Source organism: Microcaecilia unicolor, chromosome 7 (genome assembly GCF_901765095.1).
Source record: "Microcaecilia unicolor chromosome 7, aMicUni1.1, whole genome shotgun sequence".
In the NCBI taxonomy this organism is placed as follows: Eukaryota; Metazoa; Chordata; class Amphibia; order Gymnophiona; family Siphonopidae; genus Microcaecilia; species Microcaecilia unicolor.
The window spans coordinates 145,434,836-145,461,351 of record NC_044037.1 but is presented as its reverse complement, the minus strand read 5'-3'; the positions used below and the strand labels follow the sequence as shown (position 1 = coordinate 145,461,351).

The 26,516-nt window shown below is 45.8% G+C and overlaps 1 protein-coding gene across 1 annotated transcript in view; it reads left to right on the top strand.

The window, feature by feature from the left end:
• COL6A3 (collagen type VI alpha 3 chain) overlaps nucleotides 1-26,516 on the top strand; it is a 722,910-nt gene that overhangs the window by 197,376 nt on the left and 499,018 nt on the right. Inside the window, 4 exon segments of the mRNA XM_030209050.1 lie at nucleotides 19,493-19,732; nucleotides 19,735-19,779; nucleotides 19,782-19,802; nucleotides 19,805-19,839. Coding sequence (XP_030064910.1) covers nucleotides 19,493-19,732; nucleotides 19,735-19,779; nucleotides 19,782-19,802; nucleotides 19,805-19,839 — 341 coding nt within the window.

Genomic DNA, 26,516 nt, shown 5'->3' with positions numbered 1-26,516 from the left:
AGTAAAGGACTTCCTTAAATACCCAGGCAGGATGTGATGTCATCAGTCAGCACCACCTTGCAGGGCTATAAAAAGGAAGTAGAAAAGATTCTTCGGAAACGGGAGGCTGCTGTACCATTGAGGACTTCTGAAAATAGGTGAAGGGCGTGACAGAGCACACCTTGCATATCAGGTTATCAACACTTTTTGTACGAAGTGAACACTCTGGCCTTTGTAATTCAAAACATTAAAACACTGGGGGATTAATATGGGGGGGGGGGGGGGGGGGACCATCCATGGCCCTCATTGAGGGTCCTGGCACTCCTCATGGAGCCTCTGGAGCAGGGCAACAGTTTGCAGCAGAATCTGCCTTTAAGCCCCTATCTCCTGCACCAGTAATTGTTTTTGTTCCACCAGCTACTACAGCAAGTCTCTGTGCATGGCTGAGCTGCGCGTCAGGAGCTGGAGTTCGTGGTCTGCCTGGGTGGGCCCACCAGGAGGTATGGCAGAAGGTGAAGTGCTGCCCTCTTCTCCTGTGTCTCTCAGAATTGGTGTGGAGGGGGATTGTTGGTCTCCCTCTTTTTCCATCTCGAGTAGGGGATGTCACTCCACAGGCTCTCCCCCTACTGGGCCTCCAGCTGTGGGGGAAGGATTGGGACCTCCCATGGCCCTGGGTCCATGATGACTTCTCCCACACAGCTTCCTAGGCTGCCTGTTGAGGGGCATGGGGGTCGCCTTCTCCTTCTTTGAGCCTGGGCTGATCCAGGGCCAGATGCTGTGGGGTGTGGTGGTGGTGGTCCTCACCCTCCTTGGCCTGGGCCAGCTGGTCAGCAGCTGGAGGGTGCCCTGTATGTGGAAAATATGTGTAATTGATATCAAGACATCTTACACGGCTTGCATAGTGGTGCAGCTGACTGTTGGGTGGCAGGGACCAGGACAACTGTGAGCAGTTGTGGTAACCTGGGGGTCATGTCTGAGGTGTGACACCAATGAAATTCCATAGCAGAGAACTTCAGAGGCAATGATATCTGAGCTGTTTTTCCTCTGAGAGGGTTGTCTGGCTGTGAGGAAGTAGGATGAGTTCTGGCCCTGTTAGAGGGGCCCTGGTAAGCAAGCACTGGCTAACAGTGTGTCTGGTAGCGCTATACAAATGCTAATAATAATGATAATAGGTAGTATGGCACTGCACTGCTGGATGAATGGGGCCATTGTAACAGTTCTTGTCATCACTGTGGGTGCATGTGCATTCCCATGCCTATGTGTCCAACAGCTGGGTGGGAGAATGCTGGGGACCATAAGGGAAGCATCTATCCTTTCGGCCACCTCTACTGGGACCCCAAGGATAAAGGCAGTTCCATGACGTATAGGTTGGAATCCTAGGTTTTGGGGTATCTACCTGTGGGGTACTTAGGCTAGCTATTTTAGGGCTCTGACTCGTGGCGGTGGGTGCACATCACCACGGGAATCATGACCATAATTTGGGGGGCCCTGGGGGGAGGGGAATTGTACATATAGGTGGGAGTTTCCATAAGAGGTGGGGAGGCTGCTGTAATGTGAAGATTTCAGGAGCCCCCAGCTTGGCCTTGAGGGATGTCTCGCAGGGAAGCATACCGACCTTTGGAGCTGACAATGGTCTATCCAATGAGTGTGAGTAAGAGGCCATGAGACAGCATCCATTTGGAGGGCAACTGATGCTGTGAGGGCTCTCTGTGGTCAGTGTAACCAGTTATCTCTGCTGAATATTTGCAATTAGTGCGACATAGCTGTTTAGGCACAGATATTCATAGTAACATAGTAAATGATGGCAGATAAAGACCTGTATGGTCCATCCAGTCTGCCCAACAAGATAAACTCATTTACATGGTATGTGATACTTTATATGTATATCCAAGTTTGATTTGTCCTTGCCTTTCTCAGGGCACAGACCGTAGAAGTCTACCCAGCACTCTTCTTGTACTAAGTTCTGAAGCTAACGTCGAAGCCCCTTAAAATTTACACTCCAGCCCATCCCTATCTATTCAGTCACAATCAGAGTGTCACTACTGTGACTATATTCAATGCTGACACTCACCTGGCCCCCCGGGTGACCGAGCTTTGTGGTTGCTGTGGACTGTTTTTTCCCTGTTTCCTGTTTCCTGTTTCCCTGTTTCCATCTTCCAGGTTCCATTCCGGTCCTGATGTTCCAGCACTCCAGACTTGCCCCGAGGTTTCTGCTGCCAAGCCTCACCTGTGACTTCATCTGTAATTGCCTTTATTAAGCACCTGGAAACTTTCAGGCTTTGCCTTTGCAAAAGAGGTTTTCAGATGTGCTTTCATCTGGGAGTGTTTGTTGCAGTTCTAGCCCTGCTAGTTCTTGTCCTATGTGTCTTAAGCTTCTGTTTCTTACTGTTTGTATCTAACTGCTTTGTGAGTCTTTAAGCTTCAGTTCCTTGCTGTTGTATCTAGCTGCTCTGTGACTCTTTAAGTGTCAGTTCCTTACTGTTTGCATCTAGCTGCTTTGTGAGTCTTTAAGCGTCAGTTCCTCACTGTTTGAATCTAGCTGCTTTGTGAGTCTTTAAGCTTCAGTTCCTTACTGTTTGTATCTAGCTGCTCTGTGAGTCTTTAAGCTTCAGTTCCTTGTCTTCAGTCCTTCAGTTGTTTATCTTCAGTCCTAGCTTCCTTCCTTGTAGCTCCCTGTGTGTCTTTGTTCTGTCTGTCCTCAGCTCTTGCTTCTTTCTTGTTTGTATCATCCTGGAAGTCCTAGCTTCTGCCCTACCCTGCTTGGATCTGTCTTGCTCACTAATCCGGATTCCAGTCCAGCCAAGCCAAGTCCGTTCCAGCAGTCTGGGTGGTTTTCCTGCTGTTGCTGGTCTCGAATAAACCTGGACCCTTGGATCAGAGTCTGACCGCAGGAACCATAGTAGGCTTATCGTTTGCCTTACTTTGTAATCAAGTGTTAATACCAGCAGTGCTTGATTTAGACCAAAGAAAGGAGCATACTGAAGTCTTTTTGGATTCTAGGGCAGGTGGGAACTTTATAAATGAATCCCTGGTCCGTCAATTAAACATTCCTACACAAAAGTTACTCAAGACCATTCCGCTTCTCTCAGTCTATGGTAACACTCAAGGATACGTAAGCACACAAACGGTTCCTGTGCAGCTGTGTATGGGTGACCACAAGGAAGATATTTCCCTATATGTCCTCCAGACTTGCAACCCATCGTGCTGGGGTTACCTTGGCTACAGAGACACAATCCGACTCTAGACTGGGGAAGTGGTGAGATCACGGACTGGAGCAAGTCTCACAGAGAATATTGTCTCGCTCCTACTGCTTGCAATGCGGACGGTGAGCCACAGGACCTAGATGCTGATGCGTGGACTGATATTATTGACTCACAGTCTCAAGACTCTAATGCTTCTCCGGTTGTCCTGGCCACCGCTTGTGTTCTACCCCAGACCAGACACCTTCAGGTTGAGCCTGCACTACTTCCAAGACTAAGCTCCCCTCCAACGGAGGTTTTAAGAAGACTCCGCAAAGTTTCGATTCTTATACCATGCCAGTAAGACAGGACCCAGGTTACAGGGCTTCCTTATGGAAGTGGAGGAGTAGCCTAGTGGTTAGTGCAGTGGACTTTGATCCTGGGGAACTGCGTTTGATTCCCACTGCAGCTCCTTGTGACTTTGGGCAAGTCACTTAACCCTCCATTGGCCCTGGTACAAAATAAGTACCTGAATATATGTAAACTGCTTTGAATGTAGTTGCAAAAACCTCAGAAAAGGTGGTATATCAAGTCCCATTTCCCTTCAAAACTGGCAGATTTTGCAGAAAGAAAGAAGCATGAGAAATCCTGTCTTCCAACAGCACCTGGCATTTTTTTTTTACAGAGAAGATTCAACTCTCTTCAGCATCACCTTAGCCTCATCTGTTCCAGTCCTGCTTGTCTTCAGCCTCATCTACCCACCTTCAGCATCATCTTCAGCCTCATCTTCGGCCTCATTGGTCCCAGTCCTGCCTGTCTTCAACTGCAACTGCTCCAGCCTTTTGTCCTCCTGTTCTAGTCCTGCTCATCTTCAGCCTCATCTATTCCAGTCCTGCTAGTCTTCAGCCTCATCTTCAGCATCATCTTTAGCCTCATCTGTCCCAGTCCTGTCTTCAGCCTCATCCTCATCATCATCTTCAGCCTTATCTGTCCCAGTCCTGCTTGTCTTCAGTCTCATCTGCTCATCTCCAGCATCATCTTCAGCCTCATCTGTTCCAATCCTGCTTGTCTTCAGCCTCATCCTCATCTTCATCCTCATCTGTTCCAGTCCTGTCTTCAGCATCATTCTCACCTAGCATCTGAAAGTACCTCAGTCATTATATATGGCCCCAATAAATATCCTCTTCCTACTCCTGTCCCTTCCTAATCTTTTTCCTCACCCCCTACCTCTCTCCTTTACAGGAACTCACTTCCCATCCATTGACTTCATCACCTCACCTTCTCTCCTACCCCCTTCCTCCTTCTCAGCTTCTAATCTCTTTCTTCCCTCCATTTTGCCTTCCCCATTCTGAGTACCTCTCGCTTTTGACGCCTTCATGGCCACACCTCTCCTACTCTCCTCCGCTCTCTTTTACTCCTTCTCTTACTCTTAGCCGGTGACATCAATCCCAATCCTGGCCCTCCTCTTCTGCCCTCTCCCTACTTATGTAGACCACATCACGACGTCTCTAATCTCATCTCTATTCCTCTCCTTCCACCTTCCTCCTTACCCTTCTCTTGCGCCCTATGGAATGCCCGCTCCATCTGCAATAAACTTCCCTACGTTCATGACCTTTTCATTTCTCATTCCCTCCATCTACTTGCCTTAACTGAAACTTGGCTCTCCCCTGATGACTCTACTTCCATCGCGGCCCTTTGCCATGGTGGCTATCTTTTCTCTCACACCCCTCGCCTTGCCGGCCGCGGTGGTAGCGTTGGATTTCTGCTCTCTCCCTCCTGCAAATTCCAACCTCTTCTCCCACCCCAGTCTCACTGTTTTTCGTCCTTTGAAGTCCACTCTGTCCACCTCTTCACTCCCTTGCCTCTCCATCTAGCAATCATTTATTGCCCCCCTGATAAGTCTCTTCCATCCTTCCTCACTGACTTTGACGCCTGGCTCTCCTTCTTTCATAATCCTTCATCCCCCTCCATTATCCTTGGGGACTTTAACATCCATGTTGATGATCCATCTGACTCCTATGCCTCCCAATTCCTTGCTCTAACGTCCTCATTCAATCTTCAGCTGTGCTCCTCGGCACCCACTCACCAAAATGGTCACTGTCTTGACCTTATCCTCTCCTCTAACTGCTCTCCCTCCAGCTTCTATTCCTCTGATCTCCCCCTATCCGACCATCACCTACTAACCTTTAATCTTAAGCACTCTCCTCCCCAGTCCCACCCAATCTCATCCCCCACCTCTAGGAACCTTCAAGCTATCCGACCCCTCTACTCTATCCTCTTGTGTCTCTAACCTTCTCTCTACCACCACCTTACCTAAGTCTGTGAATGAAGCTATTTCTTCCTACGATATTATTCTCTCCTCTGCTCTTGACACTCTTGCCCCTCTCATGCCCTGTCCTACTAGGCGTACCAAACCCCAGCCTTGGCTAACCTCTAAAATCCGTTATTTTCGCTCCTGCGCCCGCTCAGCAGAACGTCCTTGGCTTAAATCCCGTACCCTTGCCGACGTCACTCACTTCAAATTCATGCTGAACTCCTTCCAGTCTGCCCTTTCACTTGCCAAACAGGATTACTTCACCCATTTGACTAATTCCCTCGGTTCTAACCCTCGACTTCTCTTCGCCACATTGAACTCTCTTCTCAAAGAACCTCCGTCTCCTATTCCCCCTTCTCTTTCTCCACAGACTCTAGCTGATTCCTTCCATGATAAAATCTGTAAGATTAACCTTGAATTTTCATCCAAACCCTCCCCACCTCTCTCTCCCTTAGTCCACACCCCCTACTCTCCTTCTTTCTCCTCCTTATCAGAAGTTTCTACTGAAGAAACTGCCCTTCTTCTTTCCTCCTCTAAATGTACTACCTGTTCCTCTGATCTCATCCCCACTTACCTACTTAACACTATCTCTCCTACTATCATCCCTGTCATCTGTCACATTCTTAATCTTTCACTCTCCACTGCAACTGTTCCTACGACCTTCAATCATGCTATTGTCACTCCACTCCTTAAAAAACCCTCACTTGACCCTACCTGTCCCTCCAACTATCGCCCCATCTCCCTTCTCCCTTTCCTCTCCAAATTACTCAAACGCGTCGTTCACCGCCATTGTCTTGACTTTCTCTCTTCTCAACCTATTCTTGACCCACTTCAATCCAGATTTCGCCCTTGTCACTCTACTGAAACTGCACTTACTAAAGTCTCTAATGATCTGCTTCTGGCTAAATCCAGAGTTCTCTACTCCATCCTCATCCTTCTAGACCTATCTGCTGCTTTCAACACTATTGACCACACCTTACTCCTCGATACGCTGTCCTCACTTGGATTCCAGGGCCCTGTTCTTTCCTGGTTCTCCTCCTATCTCTCACTCCGTACTTTCAGTGTTCACTCTGGTGGATCCTCTTCAACTTCCCTCCTGCTTTCAGTAGGTGTGCCTCAGGGTTCTGTCCTTGGACCACTCCTTTTCTCCATCTATACCTCCTCCCTTGGTGCCCTGATCTCATCCCATGGTTTCATTACCATCTTTACGCTGATGACTCTCAGATCTACATCGCCACCCCTGAAATCTCAACCTTAATCCGGGACAAAATCTCTGCCTGCTTGTCTGACCTTGCTGCCTGGATGTCTGAACGCCATCTCAAATTAAACATGGCTAAAACTGAACTTCTCATTTTTCCCCCTAAACCCTCCTCCCCTCTTCCCCTCTTCCCCCATTCTCTATCTCTGTTAATGGCTCTCATATCCTCCCTGTCTCCTCGGCTCGTAACCTTGGAGTCATCTTCAACTCCTCTCTCTCCTTCTCTGCTTATATTCAACAAATCACCAAAACCTGTTGCTTCTTTATCTTCAACATTAGCAAAATTTGCCCCTTCCTTTCTGAACACACCACCAAAACCCTTATTCACACCCTTGTTACTTCTCACTTGGACTATTGCAATTTACTTCTCACTGGTCTTCCGCTCAATCATCTTTCTCCTCTCCAATCTGTCCAGAATTCTGCAGCTCGAGTTATTTTCCGCCAGAATCGTTATGCCCACACTAGCCCACTCCTCAAGTCACTTCACTGGCTCCCTGTCCGCTTCCATATTCAGTTCAAACTCCTCTTACTGACCTTTAAATGCATCCACTCTATGACCCCTCACTACCTCTCCTCTCTCATCTCTCCCTACATTCCTCCCCGTGAACTCCGCTTTCTGAACAAATCTCTCTTGTCGTCCCCTTTCTCCTCCACCGCTAACTCCAGACTTCGTTCCTTTTATCTTGTGGCACCTTATGCCTGGAATCGTCTTCCCAAACCCATACGTCTAGCTCCATCTCTACCTGTCTTCAAATCTATGCTGAAAGCTCACCTTTTCACTACTGCCTTTGGCTCCTAACCGCTACTCATTTGCCCTCTTCCCCTGTTCCTCTTTACCCTGTAATTTCCTTGCCCGTAATGTCTTGTCTGTTTGTGTTGCCTAGATTGTAAGCTCTTTGAGCAGGGACTGTCTCTCTATGTCAAATGTACAGCACTGCGTGCATCTGATAGCGCTATATAAATGCTATTAGTAGTAGTAGTAGGACATTCCTGTTTCCAGGGGAGCCTATGGTCTCAAAAATAGGCCACGGCTGTCCATGGCTTGTAGTTCTGTTCCAGTGCGAAGTGCAAGATCTAGCCCTATAAACAAAGTCCAGCCTTGTCCTCCATCCAGAGACCTGCTATCAACTTCTAGTTCTGTGGTTCCTGTTCATTCACCTAAACTTGTCAGCAGGTTCCACCGAAGATATCCCTGGAAACCCAAACCTCCCATGGGGACCAGGGGAGCCTTGAGGGGGAGGTACTGTCACGACTGTGACTATATTCAATGCCGACACTCACCTGGCCCCCGAGTGACCGAGCTTTGTGGTTGCTGTGGACTGTTTTTTCCCTGTTTCTCAGACATCTTCCAGGTTCCATTCTGGTCCTGACGTTCCAGCACTTCAGACTTGCCCTGAGGTTTCTGCTGCCAAGCCTCACCTGTGACCTCATTTGTAGTTGCCTTTATTAAGCACCTGGAAACTTTCAGGCTTTGCCTTTGCAACAGAGGTCTTCAGATGTGCTTTCGTCTGGGAGTACTTGTTGCAGTTCTAGCCCTGCTAGTTCTTGTCCTATGTGTCTTAAGCTTCAGTTCCTTGCTGTTTGCATCTAGCTGCTCTGTGACTCTTTTAAGCTTCAGTTCCTTACTGTTTGCATCTAGCTACTCTGTGCGTCTTTTAAGTTTCAATTCCTTACTGTTTGCATCTAGCTGCTCTGTGACTCTTTTAAGCTTCAGTTCCTTACTGGTTCCATCTAGCTGCTCTGTGAGTCTTTTAAGCTTCAGGTCCTTACTGTTTGCATCTAGCTGCTCTGTGAGTCTTTGTTCCGTCTGCCCTCAGCTCTTGCTTCTTTCTTATTTGTATCATCCTGGAAGTCCTAGCTTCTGCCCTACCCTACTTGGATCTGTCTTGCTCGCTAATCCGGGTTCCAGTCCAGCCAAGCCAAGTCCGCTCCAGCGTTTGGTTCCAGCCAAGTCCGTTCCAGCAGTCTGGGTGGTTTTCCTGCTGTTGCCAGTCTCTGGCAGCAGCCGAAGGGCTCACTTCTCCTGAACACCCGCAGTGATGTGACACAGGGCATAGACCGTAGAAGTCTGCCCAGCTCCCATTTTGTTTCCCAATTACCAGTGTCACCACCCAATCTCCGCTAAGTTTCCGGCGGAACCATTCCTTCTAAACAGGATTCCTTTCTGTTTATCCCATGCATGTTTGAATTCCATTACCGTTTTCATCTCCACCACCTCCCACGGGAAGGCATTCCATATATCCACCATCCTCTCCGTGAAAAAATACTTTCTGACATTAGTCCTGAGCAGTGCTTTTTTTGTAGAAAAAAAGGTGCCGGTACTCATTATGGGCGGGGTCACCACATATGGCCCCACCCCTATGATAGCCACACCCACATTAGCCACACCCCTTATACCAGCTATGGCGCATATAAACATACATCATTGAAAATATTATACTAGTATAGGAGAAAAAAATAACGTGATTTTTTTTTTATTAGAAATAATTTCTGTAAGCTGTTACAGCTCCAGTGTACCCAGTGCAAAATAAGACATCAGATGTAAGTTCTCAAATTGGACATATTTCAAACACTAAAATGAAAATAAAAAGATTTTTTTTCTACCTTTGTTGTCTGGTGACTGTTTTTCTTTCCATATTGGTCCCAGTCTCTGATTCTGCTGCTCTCTATCTGTTCCCTTAACTCCGTTTCTAGGGCTTCCTTTCCATTTATTTCTTTACTTTCCGCCTTTCTTCTCCATTTCTTGTCCTACATCCGTAAGTAAAAGCTGGGTCCTCCGCAGACTTCACCATCCAGTGGATCCAGCTTCTGCCTATTTTATTCATCCATGTGCAGATTTTCTCCTCTCTTCCTTTCCCCTCATTTCATCTCTCTCCCTTCCCTCTCCTCCATCCATGTCCTGCAACCCTCCTCTCACCTGCCCCCCCTCCATCCACCCATGTCCAGCGATTCCCTTCGCTCCCCTGCCCCCCCTCTCCAGCCATCCATACCCACCCAGCGATTCCTTTCGCTCCCCTGCCACCCTCCAGCCATCCATACCCACCCAGCGATTGCCTTCGCTCCCCTGCCACCCTCCAGCCATCCATACCCACCCAGTGACTCCCTTCACTCCCCTGCTCCCCTCCCGCCATCCATACCCACCCAGTGATTCTCTTTGCTCCCCTGCCCCCCTCCTGCCATCCATACCCACCAACGATTCCCTTGGCTCCCCTGCTCCCCCTCCAGCCATCCATACCCACCCAGTGATTCCCATGGCTCCCCCTCCAGTCATCCATACCCACCCAGCGATTCCCTTCGCTCCCCTGCCCCCCCCCTCCAGCCATCCATACCCACCCAGTGATTCCCATGGCTCACTTGTTCCCCTGTCCCCCCCTCCAGCCATCCATACCCACCCCGCGATTCCCTTGGCTCCCCTGCCCCCCCTCCAGCCATCCATCCCCACTCCGCGATTCCCTTCGCTCCCCTGCCCGGCATCCATCCCCACCCCACGATTCTCCTCACTCCCCTGCCCAGCATCCATCCCCACCCCGTGATTCTCCTCACTCCCCTGCCCGGCATCCATCCCCACCCTGCGATTCCCTTCGCTCCCCTGCCCGACATCCATACCCACTCCGTGATTCACCTTGCTCCCCTGCCTCCGTCGCAGCTGCTGCAGTGAAAGGCCATCGGCCTTCCCTTTGTTTCCTGTCAGTGTCCCGCCTTCTTCTGATGTCATTGTGCGAGGGCGGGACACGACAGGAAACGAAGGGAAGGCTGACGGCCTTTCACTACGGCAGCTGCGACGGAGGCAGGGGAGCAAGGAGAATCACGGGGTGGGATGGATGTCGGGCAGGGGAGCGAAGGGAATCGCGGGGTGGGGATGGATGCCGGGCAGGGGAGCGAAGGAATCGCGGGGTAGGGAGATGCCTGGAAGGGGAGGGCAGGGGTGCGGATGGGGGGGGGGGGCAAAAAAAAGGTGCCGGTATGCTGTACCGTTGCGTACCGGCACAAAAAAAGCACTGGTCCTGAGTCTACCCACTTCAACCTCAATTCATGTCCTCTAGTTTCTACCGCCTTCCCGTCTCCAAAAAAGGTTCATTTGCAATACCGTTCAAATATTTGAAAGTCTGTATCATGTCACCCCTGTTTCTCCTTTCCTCTAAGGTATACATGTTCAGGTCAGCAAGTCTCTCTGCGTAAGTTTTGCAACACAAATCCCATACCATTTTTGTAGTTTTTCTTTGCACCGCTTCCAGTCTTTTACATCTTTAGCAAGATACGGCCTCCAAAACTGAACACCGTACTCCAAGTGGGGCCTCACCAACGACTCCGAGGGGCATCAACACCTCCTTTCTTCTGCTGGTTATGCCCCTCTCTATGCAGTCTAGCATCCTTCTGGCCACATCTGTCGCCTGATCGCATTGTTTCTTCACCTTTAGATCCTGCGTCGAGCTTACTAATCCTCTCCCCTCCTATTTCGGTCTCTCTCTTTCGGGTTTCTGCATCACTCTACACTTCTGGCATTAAATTTTAACTTATTCCAATAGAAACCGTTATTTTTTCTTTTTTTTTCTTTTGCTGTGAAATTCACTCTTACTATGTGATTTAATTTGTAATTTTGTAAAATTTTGTGATAGCAGTGTTTAAAGTTTTGTGATAACAGTGCTCAGTAGTTGCATATTACTCCGGATGAGATTGCTCTTAGTAATATGTCATTACCAACATCACTGCACTGTGTCCCTCCCTGCCCTACCAACTCATTGGCTCCTATTTGTATTTCCTGTTCTTAAATCCACTCTTCTCATTTTTTTTGCTTTATATATATATATATATATATACCGTTATATGAGGTATTGTACTTATCTTAGGGCCGGGCTTCTTCCTTGTCAGCTGTGATGTTGTTTTCCTCCCGGAGTAAACTGATGGCAATAGTGGTGCGCTTCATGACTCCTCTACTTATCTCACTCAATTCTCATTTTTTCCATCATTCTCTTAGTTCTCAACACTACCTGTGTTTCGCTGCTTTCTCGCGTCCTCAGGAAAACTCTCATCTAAAATATTAAATATCCAATTATTTAGTCACCGTTTTCACATTTTGCTTATATTCTATTCTTCGCATCTAACTTTAATCCCCCTACTATTCTTATTACAAGTCATGTCCTTTTCGTTCTTAATCAGTTTGTTTTTTAGCATCTCATACCGTGGAGGGGCATAATCGAACGGAAACGCCTATCTCCATGGGCGTTTATCTCCGAGAACGGGTCCGTGAAGGGGCGGGTCCGAACCGTATTTTCGAAAAATGGACGTTTTTTGAGCTGGGCGGGTTTTTTTTTTTTTAGCGATAATGGAAAGTAAAACGCCCAGCTCAAAACATCCTAATCGAGCATTTGGTCATGGGAGTGGCCACGATTCGTAGTACACTCACCCCATGACATGCCAGGACACCAACTGGGCACCCTAGAGGTCAGTGCGGTGGACTTCAAGCAACGCTCCCACTGCATAGCTCCCTTACCACGGGCTGCTGAGACTCCAACCCCCCTCCCCCAAAACCCACCTACCCACAAATGTACAACACTACCATAGCTCTTAGGGTGGAAGGGGGCACACAATGTGGGTACACCTGGTGAAGTGCACTGCGGTACCCACTAAAAGTGCTCCAGGGACCTGCATACACGCAGGCCTCTAAGACTTGTTGCTGCTGTATAACATTGGCACACCAGTTGACACCTGAAGACTAATCTCTCCGAAAAACGTCCTTTATTTGGAATAACCGCCTTTACTCACAGTTAACTGCAGATCAGAGGTTGTGCCCCACTGGCAACGAGTCTCCCTGGTACCTGGATTAGCATTAGGTCAGAGCTGGCAGAATAATGCTGTACAATGCCCTCTTTCAGCCACATTCAAGGTAAGAACTAAGTTCTGTAACGTGGCTAACACAGGAAAGGGAACTAAAACTGGCATACAAAATGGCCACTACCGCATGACTACAACAGGAAACACAACAGGGCACACTCTGACCCAGTAGGCAGGGGGGAAAGCACCATGGGAGAAGAGCCTACCAACTACCAACATCGTGAGACTGTAACACAAGCTAATGAAATCACGGAGCCCAAAACCCCTATACCCACCACAATGCAATGCTGATGTGACCCTGTACTGCACCCAAGAGCCACATCTGACCCAGGGAAAGGCTGTGAGAGGATCGAACACATTCTGCTGTCATGGAGGTGGGTATGGCATTTGAGGCTGGCATAGAGGCTGGAAAAAAAGTTTTTAAAGTGGGTTTTTTTTGGTGGGAGGGGGGTAGTGACCACTGGGGGAGTCCGGGGAGGTGATTCCCAATTCCCTCCAGTGGTCATCTGGTCAGTTGGGGCACTTTTTTGGGACCTGTTCGTGAAAAAAAGGGTCAAATAAATTACCCAAATCGCGGTAAAAACGCCTTTTTTTCCGATTATCAGCTAAAGATGCCCATCTCTCCTCGGCCGATAACCACGCCCCAGTTCCACCTTCACCACGCCTCCGACACGCCCCCGTCAACTTTACCCATTTCCGCAATGAATTGCAGTTGGAAACGCCCAAAATCGGCTTTTGATTATACCGATTTGGGCGCCACGGAGAAATACGCCCATCTCACGATTTGGGTCGCAATATAGGCGTTTTTCTCTTTCGGAAAATAAGCTGGATAGCGTACCTGGTGTGGAGTCATACTTATACTCAGTGTTTCAACCCAAAATGCCCGCACATGCGCTCTACCTTATATGTAAAATTCCTCTAACGTCACTTCTCTTCAGTTTTGGAGCCAATCTATTTCACGGTTCAACCCATGTGGTATCACCGTGTTCCATTGGAAGATCAATCTTTGTTCTCTCTTATTTATTTATTTATTTATTTGTAGCATTAATACCCCGCTCGATAGCAGGTTCAGTGCGGCTTACAAGTGTGGTACAGAGATAATACAAGTATGGTACAATGTATCACAGAGATAGCACAGTTATACAGGATGGGACAATAGTAAGAGTTGTGAGGAAAGGATAGGAGTATGGGTACTGGTGTGGGTTAGGTTTGAGAGTAAGTGGTTGATTGGGTAGGCTTGTTTGAAGAGGTAAGTCTTCAACAGCTTTCGGAAGGGTAGGTGTTCATTTTTTTTCCGGATAGGTCTAGGTAAGGCGTTCCAGAGTTGGCTGCCTATAACTGAGAAGTTGGATGCGTAGTAGGTTTTGTATTTAAGGCCTTTGCAGTTGAGAAGATGAGATTGAGATATGTTCGAGAAGATTGGACCTGTTCCTGGCAGAAAGATTGATCAAGTTGGACATGTAGCTTGGAGATTCGCCATTGAGGATCTTGTGGATCATTGTGTGGGCTTTGACGTTATTAGTTCCTTGATAGGGAGCCAGTGGAGTTTTTCACAAAGTGGTGTTGCGCTTTCGAATCGTGATTTGCCAAAAATGAGTTCTGGCTGCTGTGTTTTGGGCAGTTTTGAGTTTTTTCATGATTGGGCTTTGCAACCGATGAAGATGCTGTTGCAGTAGTCAGCATGGGTGAGTACTGTGGATTGTATTAGGTTGCGGACAGATTTCTGTGGGAAGAATGGTTTTACTCTTTTCAATAACCACATCATGTGAACATCTTCATCGTCGTGGCTTTTGCGTGAGTTTCTAAAGTTAGGTGTTTGTCTAATGTTACTCCTAGGATTTTTAGATTGTCAGATATTGGGATTTTAACGTCGGGGGTGTCCAGGATGGTTGGGAGCAGAGTGGAGTGTGTGATGAAAGGATTAGGCATTGAGTTTTTCTTTGTTCATTTTCATCTTGAAAGCGTTGGCCCCGGATGCTAGGATGTTCATGGCAGTAATTATTTTCTCCGAGATTTCTGTAAGGTTGGATTGGAAGGGGATGAATATTGTGACGTCATCGGCGTATATGAAGGGATTTAGGCCAGATTTGGATAGGGATTTGGCAGAGGGATCATCATAAGATTTGAAGAGGATCGGGGATAGGGGTGAACCTATCTCTGCCTCAATAATCGGGCTATATCTCCCCCTTGGGACACTTTCACTTGTGCTAGTGTTATATATCTTAAATCTTGTAGATCATGCCTCATGACATCCCAATGTTCTACTAGCGGGGCTTCCTTCTTTTTCACACGAAGGTTGCTGATGTGTTGCACTATTCTTTGTTTGACTTTTCTAGTGGTATATCCTATATACCATTTCTTACATGGGCATATGATGCCATACACAACTTGAGTGGAATCACAGTCAGTGTTCGTATTAAGCCAATATGTTCTCCCTGTTCTCGGGTGTATTACTGAAGTCGTTTGCCAAATATATTTACAATATACGCATCCCGAGAAAGGTGTATGTCCTCCTTCTCCGTGTTTTATTAGGTCTCCTCTCCACTCTATTCGGTGCTTTAATATCTCCCCCATGTTTCTAGCTCTTGTATATGCAAACTTCGGACTTTCTTTAAAGTTGAGTAGAGATAATATTGGCCAGTGTTTCCTGATTATGTTTTTAACTCGCCCCTTTTGTGTTTTCTCTTTTAGATGGTTGTAATAACCATTGCTGGTGTGTATTGGTGGCTCTTTTTTGTGCTTTTCTGATTATTTTGGTAAGATATCCTCTGGTTTTTGAACCGTTTAAATAGTTTCTCTGCTTGCGTATTGAAATTGTCCTCAGTGCTACATAATTTTCTTATTCTCAAAAATTGTCCTGTTGGGATGCCAGTTTTTGCCATATGTGGATGAAAACTTTTAAAATGCAATAATGTATTGGTATCTGTTGGTTTTAACTGGTTTTAAATTTTAACTAGTTTCCAGCAATTACACCAGACTGAAGACGTAAACCAGTCTAACTGAAATACTTTTTTTAATTTTTAAATTGCAGTGCTCAGACCCTTGACCATTCTTCTAAGGTTCGGAGATCCCTTCTCATCGTTTCTACTCCCTCCAGGGTATCCACTCTATTGGCTATTTTCGTGTCATCCGCAAAAGGCATACCTTTCCTTCCAACCCTTCAGCAATATCTCCCACAAATATATTAATAGAATAGGCCCCAGCACTGACCCCTGAGGAACTCCACTGCTCACCTTTCTTTCCTCAGAGCGGATTCCATTTACCACCACCCTCTGCCACCTGTTGGTCAACCAGTTTCCTATCCAGTTCACTACTTTTGGTCCCAAGTTCAACCCTTTCAGCTTATTCATGAGTCTTCTGTGGGGGACCGTATCAAAGGCTTTGCTGAAGTCCAAGTAGATTACATCTGGCGCACGTCCTTCATCCAGTTCTTTGGTCATCCAGTCAAAGAAGTCAATAAGATTCGTTTGGCAGGATTTTCCTTTGGTAAAGCCATGTTGCCTTGGGTCCTGTAACCCGTCAGTTTCTAGAAAATTAACTATCCTTTGTTTCAGCAGCGACTCCATTATTTTTTCCTACCACTGACGTGAGACTCACCGGTCTGTAGTTTCTCACTTCTTCTCTGTCTCCACTTTTGTGGAGGGGGACCACATCCGCTCATCTCCAATCCCACGGAACCTCTTCCGTCTCTAAATATCTATTAAATAAATCTTTAAGAGGTCCCACCAGGACCTCCCTGAGCTCCCTCGGTATCCTGGGATGTATCCCATTCGGCCCCATAGCTTTGTCCACCTTCAGATTCTCAAGCTGTTTATAAACTCTTCCGTAAACAGCACAGTATCTACTCCATTCCCGGACGTTCCCTCGGCAGTCAACCGCGGTCCTTCTCCAGGATTTTCCTCCATGAACACCAAAGAGAAATAATGTTAGCACGTTCGCTTTATCTTCATCATTCCCAACATATGGCTATTCACATTATCTTTCAGTCTTGCAATTCCATTCCTATCTCTTCTTCTTTCTCCAATATATCTGAAAAAGGTCTTGTCACATCGCTTTAACATCTTTAGCCATTTTTTTCTTCCGCTCGAGCTTTTCACTAGCCATAATTCTTTGAGTTTAATCGATAATCTTTTCCGTGATCCACTCATTGTGTTCTTCTGTATTTCTTGAACAAAGCCTCTTTTGCTCTTATTTTTTTCATCTACTTGTTGGGAGAACCATATAGGCTTCCTGTTTTTGTTTACTTTCCTCACAAAAACAAGAGAAGAAGGAAGCCTATATGGTTCTCCAACAAGTAGCTGAAAAAATAAGAGCAAAAGAGGTGTTGGAGTGGCCTAGTGGAGGTGGAGGAGTGGCCTAGTGGTTAGAGTGGAGGACTTTGGTCCTGAGGAACTGATTTCGATTCCCACTTCAGGCACAGGCAGCTCCTTGTGACTCTGGGCAAGTCACTTAACCCTCTATTGCCCCAGGTACAAATAAGTACCTGTATACAATATGTAAGCCGCATGAGCCTGCATGAATGAGAAAGCGTGGGGTACAAATGTAGCAAAAAAAAAAAAAAATACAAAAGAACACAACGAGAGGATCACGGAAAGATTATCGGATTAACTCAAAGAAGCGAAGAGGGAAATACGGCTAGTACCAAATAGCCAATAGTTTGGCTATTCAGCACCAAACTGGCTATGATTAGCAGTTAAAATAGGCCACAAAAATATCAGGCCTATCTTTAACTGCTAAGCACCTAACTGGTTAGCACTGAATATGGGCTTGACTGGTTAAGTTGTTTCGGTCAAAAATGAAACCGGATATTCAATGCTGGTCATGGCCCGGCATTGAGTATTCAGTCTGACCGCCAGCGTCAGGCAGTCACCATGCAGCCCAATGCCAGCTGAATATCAAAGTGTATATGTTTAAATATTTCCTCTCAAGCAGGGGCGTAGCCAGACCTCGAGGTGGGGGGACACATTTTGGTCTGCCGCCCCACCACCACCCCCCCTCTGCCACCCTGCCACTCCCTACCCACTGACACCAGTGTACACCTTGGCTGGTGGGGGTCCCCAACCCCTGCCAACTGAAGCACCGCTGCCACAAATACCTTGGCTGGTGGGGGTCCCCAACCCCCACCAGCTGAAGCCTTCATCCCGCGCTGGTCTCTGGTGCCACGCCACTGCCGCATTGCCTGCCCTTCTCTCTCTTCCCCTCACGTCCAGCACGCTTCTTTTAGTGAAACTGAGCAATTTCACTAAAAGGAGCGTGCCAGACATGAGGGGAAGAGAAAGTAGGGCAGGCATTGTGTCAGCGCTGGAGACCAGCGCTGGACGAAGGCTTCAGCTGGCAGGGGTTGGGGGCCCCTGTGGCCCCATGTAGCTATGCCATTGCTCCCACGTTTAGACTATTGTATCAGTTTTTTCTGGTTAAATTGTTTTAAATTTCCTTTTCAATGATAAGCCTTTGATTGCCTTTTTAATTGCAAAAATAAAAATTAAAAAGAATGATAATACTGATCAAACTTGTGAAGTAACAATTTAACTGCAGTGTTCTTAAAGATCTGTAAGCTTTTCAGCATTAAAGCTTTAATCCATTATACAGGGAATTGCAATAATCTAAGCAGCTCAAGATGATTACAAGAACAAGAATAAGACTGGATCTAATAGCATAAATATATCTAAATGCTACAAAGATAGGCTGATGCAATTTTACACTTAAACAATAACTGTCAGTGAAATAGCCCAGAATAGGGATGGGATCGGTGAAAGGACTTGGCTTCCAAGAAGAACTGGGGAAAGATTAATAGCATGGGATCTGCTGTGACTCATTTAGCAGTAGATTTTTGAGAATTACATTTCAGATGATTATCCTTAACCCTGTGGGCCAAGCAGTTGTTAAGGAGGATAAAGTCAAGGTGCTAATGATTAATATATGCCACTTGTTTGGATATAGTCAGCAAAGTAGTATATACCAAAGTGGCTAGTGGCTCAAAAACAGATTGAATAACATTGGCACGAACACCTACCCTGGGGTGGGGGGGGGGGGGGGGGGTGAGGGGAAGAACTCCACAGTGCAGAGAGTAGAAAATTTTAAATTAATATAAACACGAAAAGATTTTAAGCTGTGAAAAACTATAAACCATTCCAATATCTTCCCGCCGATTCCTACTACCTCAAGATGAGATAGAAAGTACTAGTGTGTTTTGTGATGTGGGATGTAAGGGTAAATGTTTAGATGAATGTGTTTGTAGGTATGGGAGTGTGAGGGATGATGTGGTGGGGGTGGGAGGGAGATGTGGAAGTGAGGTGTGTTAGTGTGTATACACTTTTGGAAGTGTCGAATTAGGAACTTTGGAAAGCAACATTTTGTGCAATCTGTCACTTGTTTGAAATTTGTAAAATTTTCTGTGTTTGCCTGTGCTGCTATAGTCCAGAATGCTAGGAGGAAATGTGCTGTCGGATAACTTTAGGACAGCAGTTTATCCATGCAGAGCTATTAGTCTAATTTTGCCCTACTAACATTAAATTTGGATACTACCCTAGGAATGTTCCAGCACTGCTTCTTTTTATATGGATAAATTCTGTGAGTTAAGACCTGTTTACAACATTTAGCTGGTCAGGAGGTGGGAGAGAAGAGGATAGGGTAGGAAGAGTGTCCAGTAGAATTTTGACCATAAAGGTTTTGATTAATTCCTTAAGTTAGCCAAACATTTTGAATATCAACATCCTTATTTTAAACTATGCGCTTGAGGACACAGAGATATATTTTACCTTGACAATAGAAGGCATTCCATAATAATAAATGACTATCAATAGATATACTCTATGAAGGAGAAGGTTCCTTGCTGATATTTACTCACTGATGTCTCAGCTGGTTTCATTGTCTATTTCGTCACATGTGTATTGTGTGCCTTTACAGTAACCTGCTATTTTAACATTTCAGAGTGCAAACTGGATGTGATTGTTGGATTTGATGTATCAGATATCAGCCCTGGACAAAATATGCTTGCAGTCCAGAGAGGAATGGAATTCAAAGTAGAACATATCCTAAAGAGAATTTCCCAGATGCAGAAAATCAGCTGCACCTCTGACAAGGCTCCAGTGGTTCGAGTGGCAGTCATAGCGCAAAGCAAAACTGGAGCAACAGAAGGATTTGATTTTTCAGAGTATCGAGATGAGCTCTTTGAAAGTTTAAACGGTTGGCCACTCGTGGGCCATATGTTCTGACTGCTAAACTCTGAAAACATACGCAAATAGTTCACTACATCTTCTGACAGAAACAGTGTGAAGGTAAAATATTAATATATTATATTGTATAGTTTTATAGGGAAGAAGAGTGATTACAGTCATTGACTGGGATTCTGAGGTTGCCAGTTTTAGCTCTGATTTTGTCAATCTTTTTGCAATGATGATTTAGCTTCCACACTTATGTTTGCCTCTGTGTACTTTTCATTAAACTTCTGTCCCCTCTCAGAATTAGGATTTATAGCCCACTGAGGAAAATAACATAAACTTTCACATAAACAATATTTACCTCTTTTTTTAAACCTGATTGCCACCACTTCTGAAGCAATTGCCTCTTATGAAACAGTTGATCTATTTTCAAAGGATACATAAGATCACATAATTGAAAAGGCTGAAACACTTCAGAAGAGGTTACCAAAAATATTGTAGAGCCTCTAGTACAATAAGTAGAACCTTAAACAAGCCTATTATAGAGAGGCTTGACAAATTTCAGAATATATGCTTTAGAGGAAAAAAAAAAGAAAGAGGAGATATTAAATATCTAGCAGTGTTTAATAAACTTCAAAAAGCTAGAGGATATAAAGCCATTATATGAGGTAGAAGTAGAAATGTTCCAAGGAAATGCAAGGAGTAACATTTTAATGTAGGTAATAGCCCAACAGCAGAGATAGTAGCATCCAAAAGAGAGACTAAATTCAAGTTTGATACAAATGAAAACAGACATAGTGTGAGGGAGTGAGTGACATAATATCAGGCGTCCCTAGAAACATTCCCTCACTGAGGTTACAGTTTAGCCACCTTTCAGCAAGTGGCGCTAGTCTGCTGAGACTGAGGTTGTCAGGGGCAGGGCTTAGGCTAGGAGGGTGTTAAATGCCCTTCAGTGAGAGAGAGAGAGAGAGAGAGAGGTGCTGATTCAGGGCTAGATGCACTAATCAATCGTTAGAGCCCTTCCCTTACCGATTCCCTTAGCGAATCGGTAAGGAACGGGCATGCATCAAGGAATAGGAATGCAAATGAGCTGCTCATTGTAGCTCACTTGCATTCTCTATTCCATCATTAAACAGTCAGCCAATTGGCCAGTGGAGCATGCGCAGAGCAGCCAAGCGTTATGCTGGCTGCTCTGCGCATGCCAAGGACGTCCTTTATGGACGTCCTTCACTATAAAAAAAAAACTCCCTCTAAAAAGATGTTCTTTTTACAGGCTACAAGCTAATGTACAGTTCAGAGGCAAGAGAATAAAAACTAACCTGACGATACGGAGGAGCCTTCCAGCCCAGAAAAACTGCTTTTTATTTTCTTTCAACCTGGCACAAAGGCAAGCGACACTTAAACAGTTTTCAGCTTGCACCCCCAGGATCGGGACATGAGAGGACACAAATCAAAACTTTTTGGACATCCCTCCCTCCAGGTCTCTCTCAGCCAATCACAGCACATTTAGCTGATACTGGTAACAGCTAAACATGCTGGGATTGGCTGAGAGAGACCTGGAGCTGATCAGTTATGCTATTACTTACTTGTTCTGGAGTGCTGTATTTTGTTATGCTGTTTTGATAAATGTTCAATAAAGACTTCATACAACTTAAAAAAGTGGAAAAAAATCCAAGTGCTCATCCTTTTTTTTTATTAGTGGGATTTGAACCCGTCACCGGTGCTCTAACCACTCGGCCACAACTCTACTTACTTGGATGTCCCTCCCTTACTTCCAGGTCTTTCAGCTGAGTGAAACATGGCCAAAAAGGACGTTTTTATTATTCCGGGGTTGAATGATGTCCAAAAAAGAGCCTGCAGCATCGGAGCCTGTTTGATTTTTTTAAATAAAGCTTCGCTTAAAAAAAAAAAAAAAAGTCCATTTTGTGTCACCCTTTGATGGTTGTGGAAAAAAGGAAACCCAACCGTGACTAGAAAATAATTTTAGCTGTAATAACATCCTTCCACCACTGGGGGGAGGGCACTATAGTATGATATGATACTGCATACGTATACTTAACCTTGATTTGTCCTCGTCATTTTCAGGGCACGAACCATAGACATTTGCCCAGCACTGACCTTGTTCTCCAATTACTGAGGCTGAATCTGTCCAGCCATGATCAGGACACAGACCAAAGAAGTCTGCCCAGCACTGGCTTTGCTTCCCAATTACGGGTGGTGTCATCTATTCACCACTAAGCTTGTTTGGTTCCATGCCTTTTATACAGGATTCTGTTACCGTTTTCATCTCTACCACTTCCTGTGGGAGGGCATTCTAGGTATCTACCACCCGCTCCTGATATCATTCCTGAGTCAGCCCCCCTGCAACATCAATTCATGTCCTCTAGTTCTACCACCTTCCCGTCTATGGAAAAGATTTGGTTGTGAATGATTACCTTTCAAATATTTTAATGTCTGTCTGTTTCATATCACCCTTGTCTCTCCTTTCCTTCAGGGTATACACATGTTCAGGTCCTCAAGTCTCTCATACATTTTGCGACAAATCCCAAACCATTTTCATCGCTTTTCTCTGAATCGCTTCAATTCTTTTACGTCCTTAGCAAGGTACGGCCTCCAAAACTGGATACAATACTCCAAGTGGGACTTCACCAAAGACTTGTACAGGGGCATCAACACCCTCCTTTCTTCTGCGGCTTATACCCCTCTCTTTGCAGCCTAGCATCCTTCTGGTCATGGACACTGCCTTGTCACATTGTTTTGTCACCTTAAGATCCTCAGACACCATCATCACAAAGGTCCCTCTCCTTAGCTGTACTTCTCAATTTCTCTCCTGTCTGGTACATCTTCTTTGGATTTGTTCACCCCAAGTGCAACACTCTGCAATTTTTGGCATTAAATTTTAACTAACCAAGAAATCACAAGTACAACATTTTTATAGTATTTTAAAAATTATGTATATAAGAAGAATGTTATCATGAAAATATTATTGAAAGAGTGAAAACTGCTCAGTTCAACATACAATCACCAGTCTAAACAAGCCTGACTGAAGGAGAACCATCATCGCACTGATCAGGTTCTCGCAAGGGTGTTATCAAAAAACCCTTACTTATGCAGACACAATATCTAATCTTATATAAGAGACAATAATGTTCACAATCATAAAGAGTTTCTACTTATCTTAATATTCTCATAAAAAGTATATGTTTGACTGAATAGCTCTGTATCAACTTATAGTTGTTGGGTATATTCCAATAGCCAGTCCAAATGATATATATATTCATCCCATGTGGTTAAAAACCTATTGCAAAATCCTCCATTCCAGACCTTGACCATTCTTCTAATTTTTGGAGATCTCTTCTCCTGGTTTCTACTCCCTCTGGGGTATCCACTCTATTGGCTATCTTCATGTCATCCCCCAAAAGGCAAACTTTTCCTTAATCCTCCAGCGATGTCTCTCACACAAATATATTACTACTACTACTACTACTTAACATTTCTAGAGCACTACTAGGGTTACGCAGCACTGTACAAATTAATAACTAAGGACGGTCCCTGCTCAGAAGAGCTTACAATCTAAAGGACGAAATGTCAAGTTGGGTAGTCTAGATTTCCTGAGTAGAGGTGTTGTGATTAGGTGCCGAAAGCGACATTGAAGAGGTGGGTTTTGAGCAATGATTTGAAGATGGGTAGGGAGGGGGCCTGGCATATGGGTTCAGGGAGTTTGTTCCAAGCATGGGGTGAGGCGAGGCAGAAAGGGCGGAGCCTAGAGTTGGCGGTGGTGGAGAAGGGTACTGAAAGGAGGGATTTGTCTTGAGAGCGAGGTTACGGGTAGGGACGTAAGGGGAGATGAGGTAGAGAGGTAAGGAGGGGCTGCAGATCGAGTGCATTTGTAGGTTAGTAGGAGAAGCTTGAACTGTATGCGATATCTGATCGGAAGCCAGTGAAGTGACTTGAGGAGAGGGGTGATATGAGTATATCGGTCAGGGCGGAAGATAAGACGTGCGGTAGAGTTCTGGATGGACTGAAAGGGGGATAGGTGGCTAAGTGGGAGGCCGGTGAGGAGTAGGTTGCAGTAGTCAAGGCGAGAGGTAATGAGAGAGTGGATGAGAGTTCGGGTGGTGTAATCAGAGAGGAAGGGGCGAATTTTGCTAATGTTGTAGAGGAAAAAGCGACAGGTCTTGGCTATCTGCTGGATATGCGCAGAGAAGGAGAGGGAGGAGTCGAAGATGACGCTGAGGTTGCGGGCAGATGAGACGGGGATGATGAGGGTGTTATCAACTGAGATAGAGAGTGAAGGGAGAGGGGAAGTGGGTTTGGGTGGGAAAACAATAAGTTCAGTTTTGGCCATGTTCAGTTTCAGGTGGCAGTTCGACATCCAGGCAGCAATGTCGGATAAGCAGGCCAATACTTTGGCCTGGGTTTCTGCAGTGATGTCTGGTGTGGAGAGATACAGCTGGGTGTCGTCAGCATAAAGATGATAGTGGAAACCATGAGATGAGATCAGGGAGCCTAAGGAAGAGGTGTAGATTGAAAAAAGGAGGGGCCCAAGGACAGATCCCTGAGGAACTCCAACAGAGAGCGGGATAGGGGAGGAGGACGAACCATGAGAGTGTACTCTGAAGGTACGATGGGAGAGATAAGAGGAGAACCAGGAGAGGACAGAGCCCTGGAATCCAAAGGAGGACAGTGTGTCAAGAAGTAGGTTGTGATTGACAGTGTCAAAAGCGGCGGATAGGTCGAGGAGGATGAGGATGGAGTAGTGACCTTTGGATTTGGCGAGGAACAGGTCATTGCAGACTTTAGATAGTGCCATTTCTGTCGAGTGTAGGGGGTGAAAACCGGATTGAAGCGGATCGAGGATGGCATGAGAGGAAAGAAACTCAATGCAGCGGCTGTGAACGGTGCGTTCAAGTATCTTGGAGAGGAAGGGTAGGAGGGAAATGGGGCGGTAGTTGGAGGGACAGGTAGGGTCAAGTGATGGTTTTTTGAGGAGTGGTGTGACCACAGCATGCTTGAAGGTGTCTGGGACAGTTGCAGTGGAGAGAGAGAGGTTGAGGATATGACAGATGGTGGGGGTGATAGTAGGAGCGATGGTGCTAAGTAGGTTGGTGGAGATGGGGTCTGAGGAACAGGTGGTGGATTTCGAGGAGGAGAGGAGATGGGCGGTTTCCTCTTCGGTGATATCAGGAAAAGAGGAGGCGGCGGCCTGGGTTGGTTGGTTAAGAGAGTGGGTTATAGGATGAAGAGGAAGAGAAGGTTTGGTGGTGAATTCGAGGTTGATCTTCTGGACCTTGTCACGGAAGTAGTCGGCCAGAGATTGAGGAGGGGGTGGTGGGAGCAGAGGGCACTTTGAGGAGGGAGTTGAGGGGGCAAAGAGACGACGAGGATTAGAGCTGAGGGAATTAGTCAATTGGGTGTAATAGTCCTGTTTACCAAGGAATAGGGAGGATTGGGAGGAGGATAGCATGAATTTGAAGTGAATGAAATCAGTATGGGTGCGAGATTTCCTCCAGAGGCGTTTAGCCGAACGGGCGCAGGAGTGATGGTATCGGGTGCAAGGGGTCAGCCAGGGCTGGGGATTGGTACGCCTTGTGGGACGGGAGATGGACGGTGCAAGGGTGTCTAGAGCAGAGGAGAGAGTGGCATTGTAAGTGGAGACAGCTTTGTCAACAGATTCAGCGGACATGATGGAAGGGAGGAGATCAGAGATACTAGAGGATACGGTGAGGGGGTCAACAGTCTGGAGATTTCTGGAAGTAGTATTTAGTGTTGAGCGACAATGAGGGGGAGGGTGCTGAAGTGTGAATGTGATTAGGTGATGGTCAGAGAGAGGAAGAGCTGATGCGCAGAAATTGGAGGGTGAGCAAGTAGAAGAGAGGACGAGATCAAGACAGTGGCCAGATTTGTGAGTAGGCAGGGCCGGTCTTAGCAAGTGCGGGGCCCTATGCAGACCAATTTGGTGGGGCCCCATCATAGCCCCGCCCCACCATAGTCCCGCCCCCACCCTAGCTCCACCCCATTGATAAGATTATTCCATTTTTAGAACATTTTTTATTTATGAAATTTCAAATAAAGACAAATGAAGCTAAACTTGTACAAAAAACTGATTGAAATAAGCACAATGCTATCATGAAACCTCACCTCCCCAGAAATTATTCAGTTCAAGTCCACTACAATTAGTAGTTCCAATTCTCATAACAAAGGAGAATAAAGGAAAAATATTAAGAAAAGATTCAGTACTTTCAAATTCCCCTATTACTCTGTAACCCATATATGCAATAAAATAAAAATGAAATGAAAAGTTATACAATAAAATAAAGTGATGTGTGAAATATAATGTACAATATAAAAACATATAGACCACCAAGGTATTAAAATTGTTTTAAAATATATACCACAGCTCTCTGACTCAAGAAGACTCCGACTCTGTCTGTCATCCATAACTGTCTGACAACACACAGAAAAAAATAAGTAAAAACAAATTGTCACAATTAATACCTTATACACCAATATACCAGCCATACGGAAAATGCAGACCGTCAACAATATGAAGCTAGCAAGGGATCGGATCATAATACCACAATTCTCATGCAGAGCCACAAAACACCCTTTTAGAGGTAGTGTGTCATGATTTAGGCTCTACACCCTTTCTGATGTTTGGTGCCACCTTAGTAAGGCCAACACACAATCTCTCCACTGCAAAACACTATACACAAATTTGTGCAAAAACACACTCATAACCTTAACAAACTATAAACAGCACTAATTCCAAGGACAGAACGAGCTACAACCTT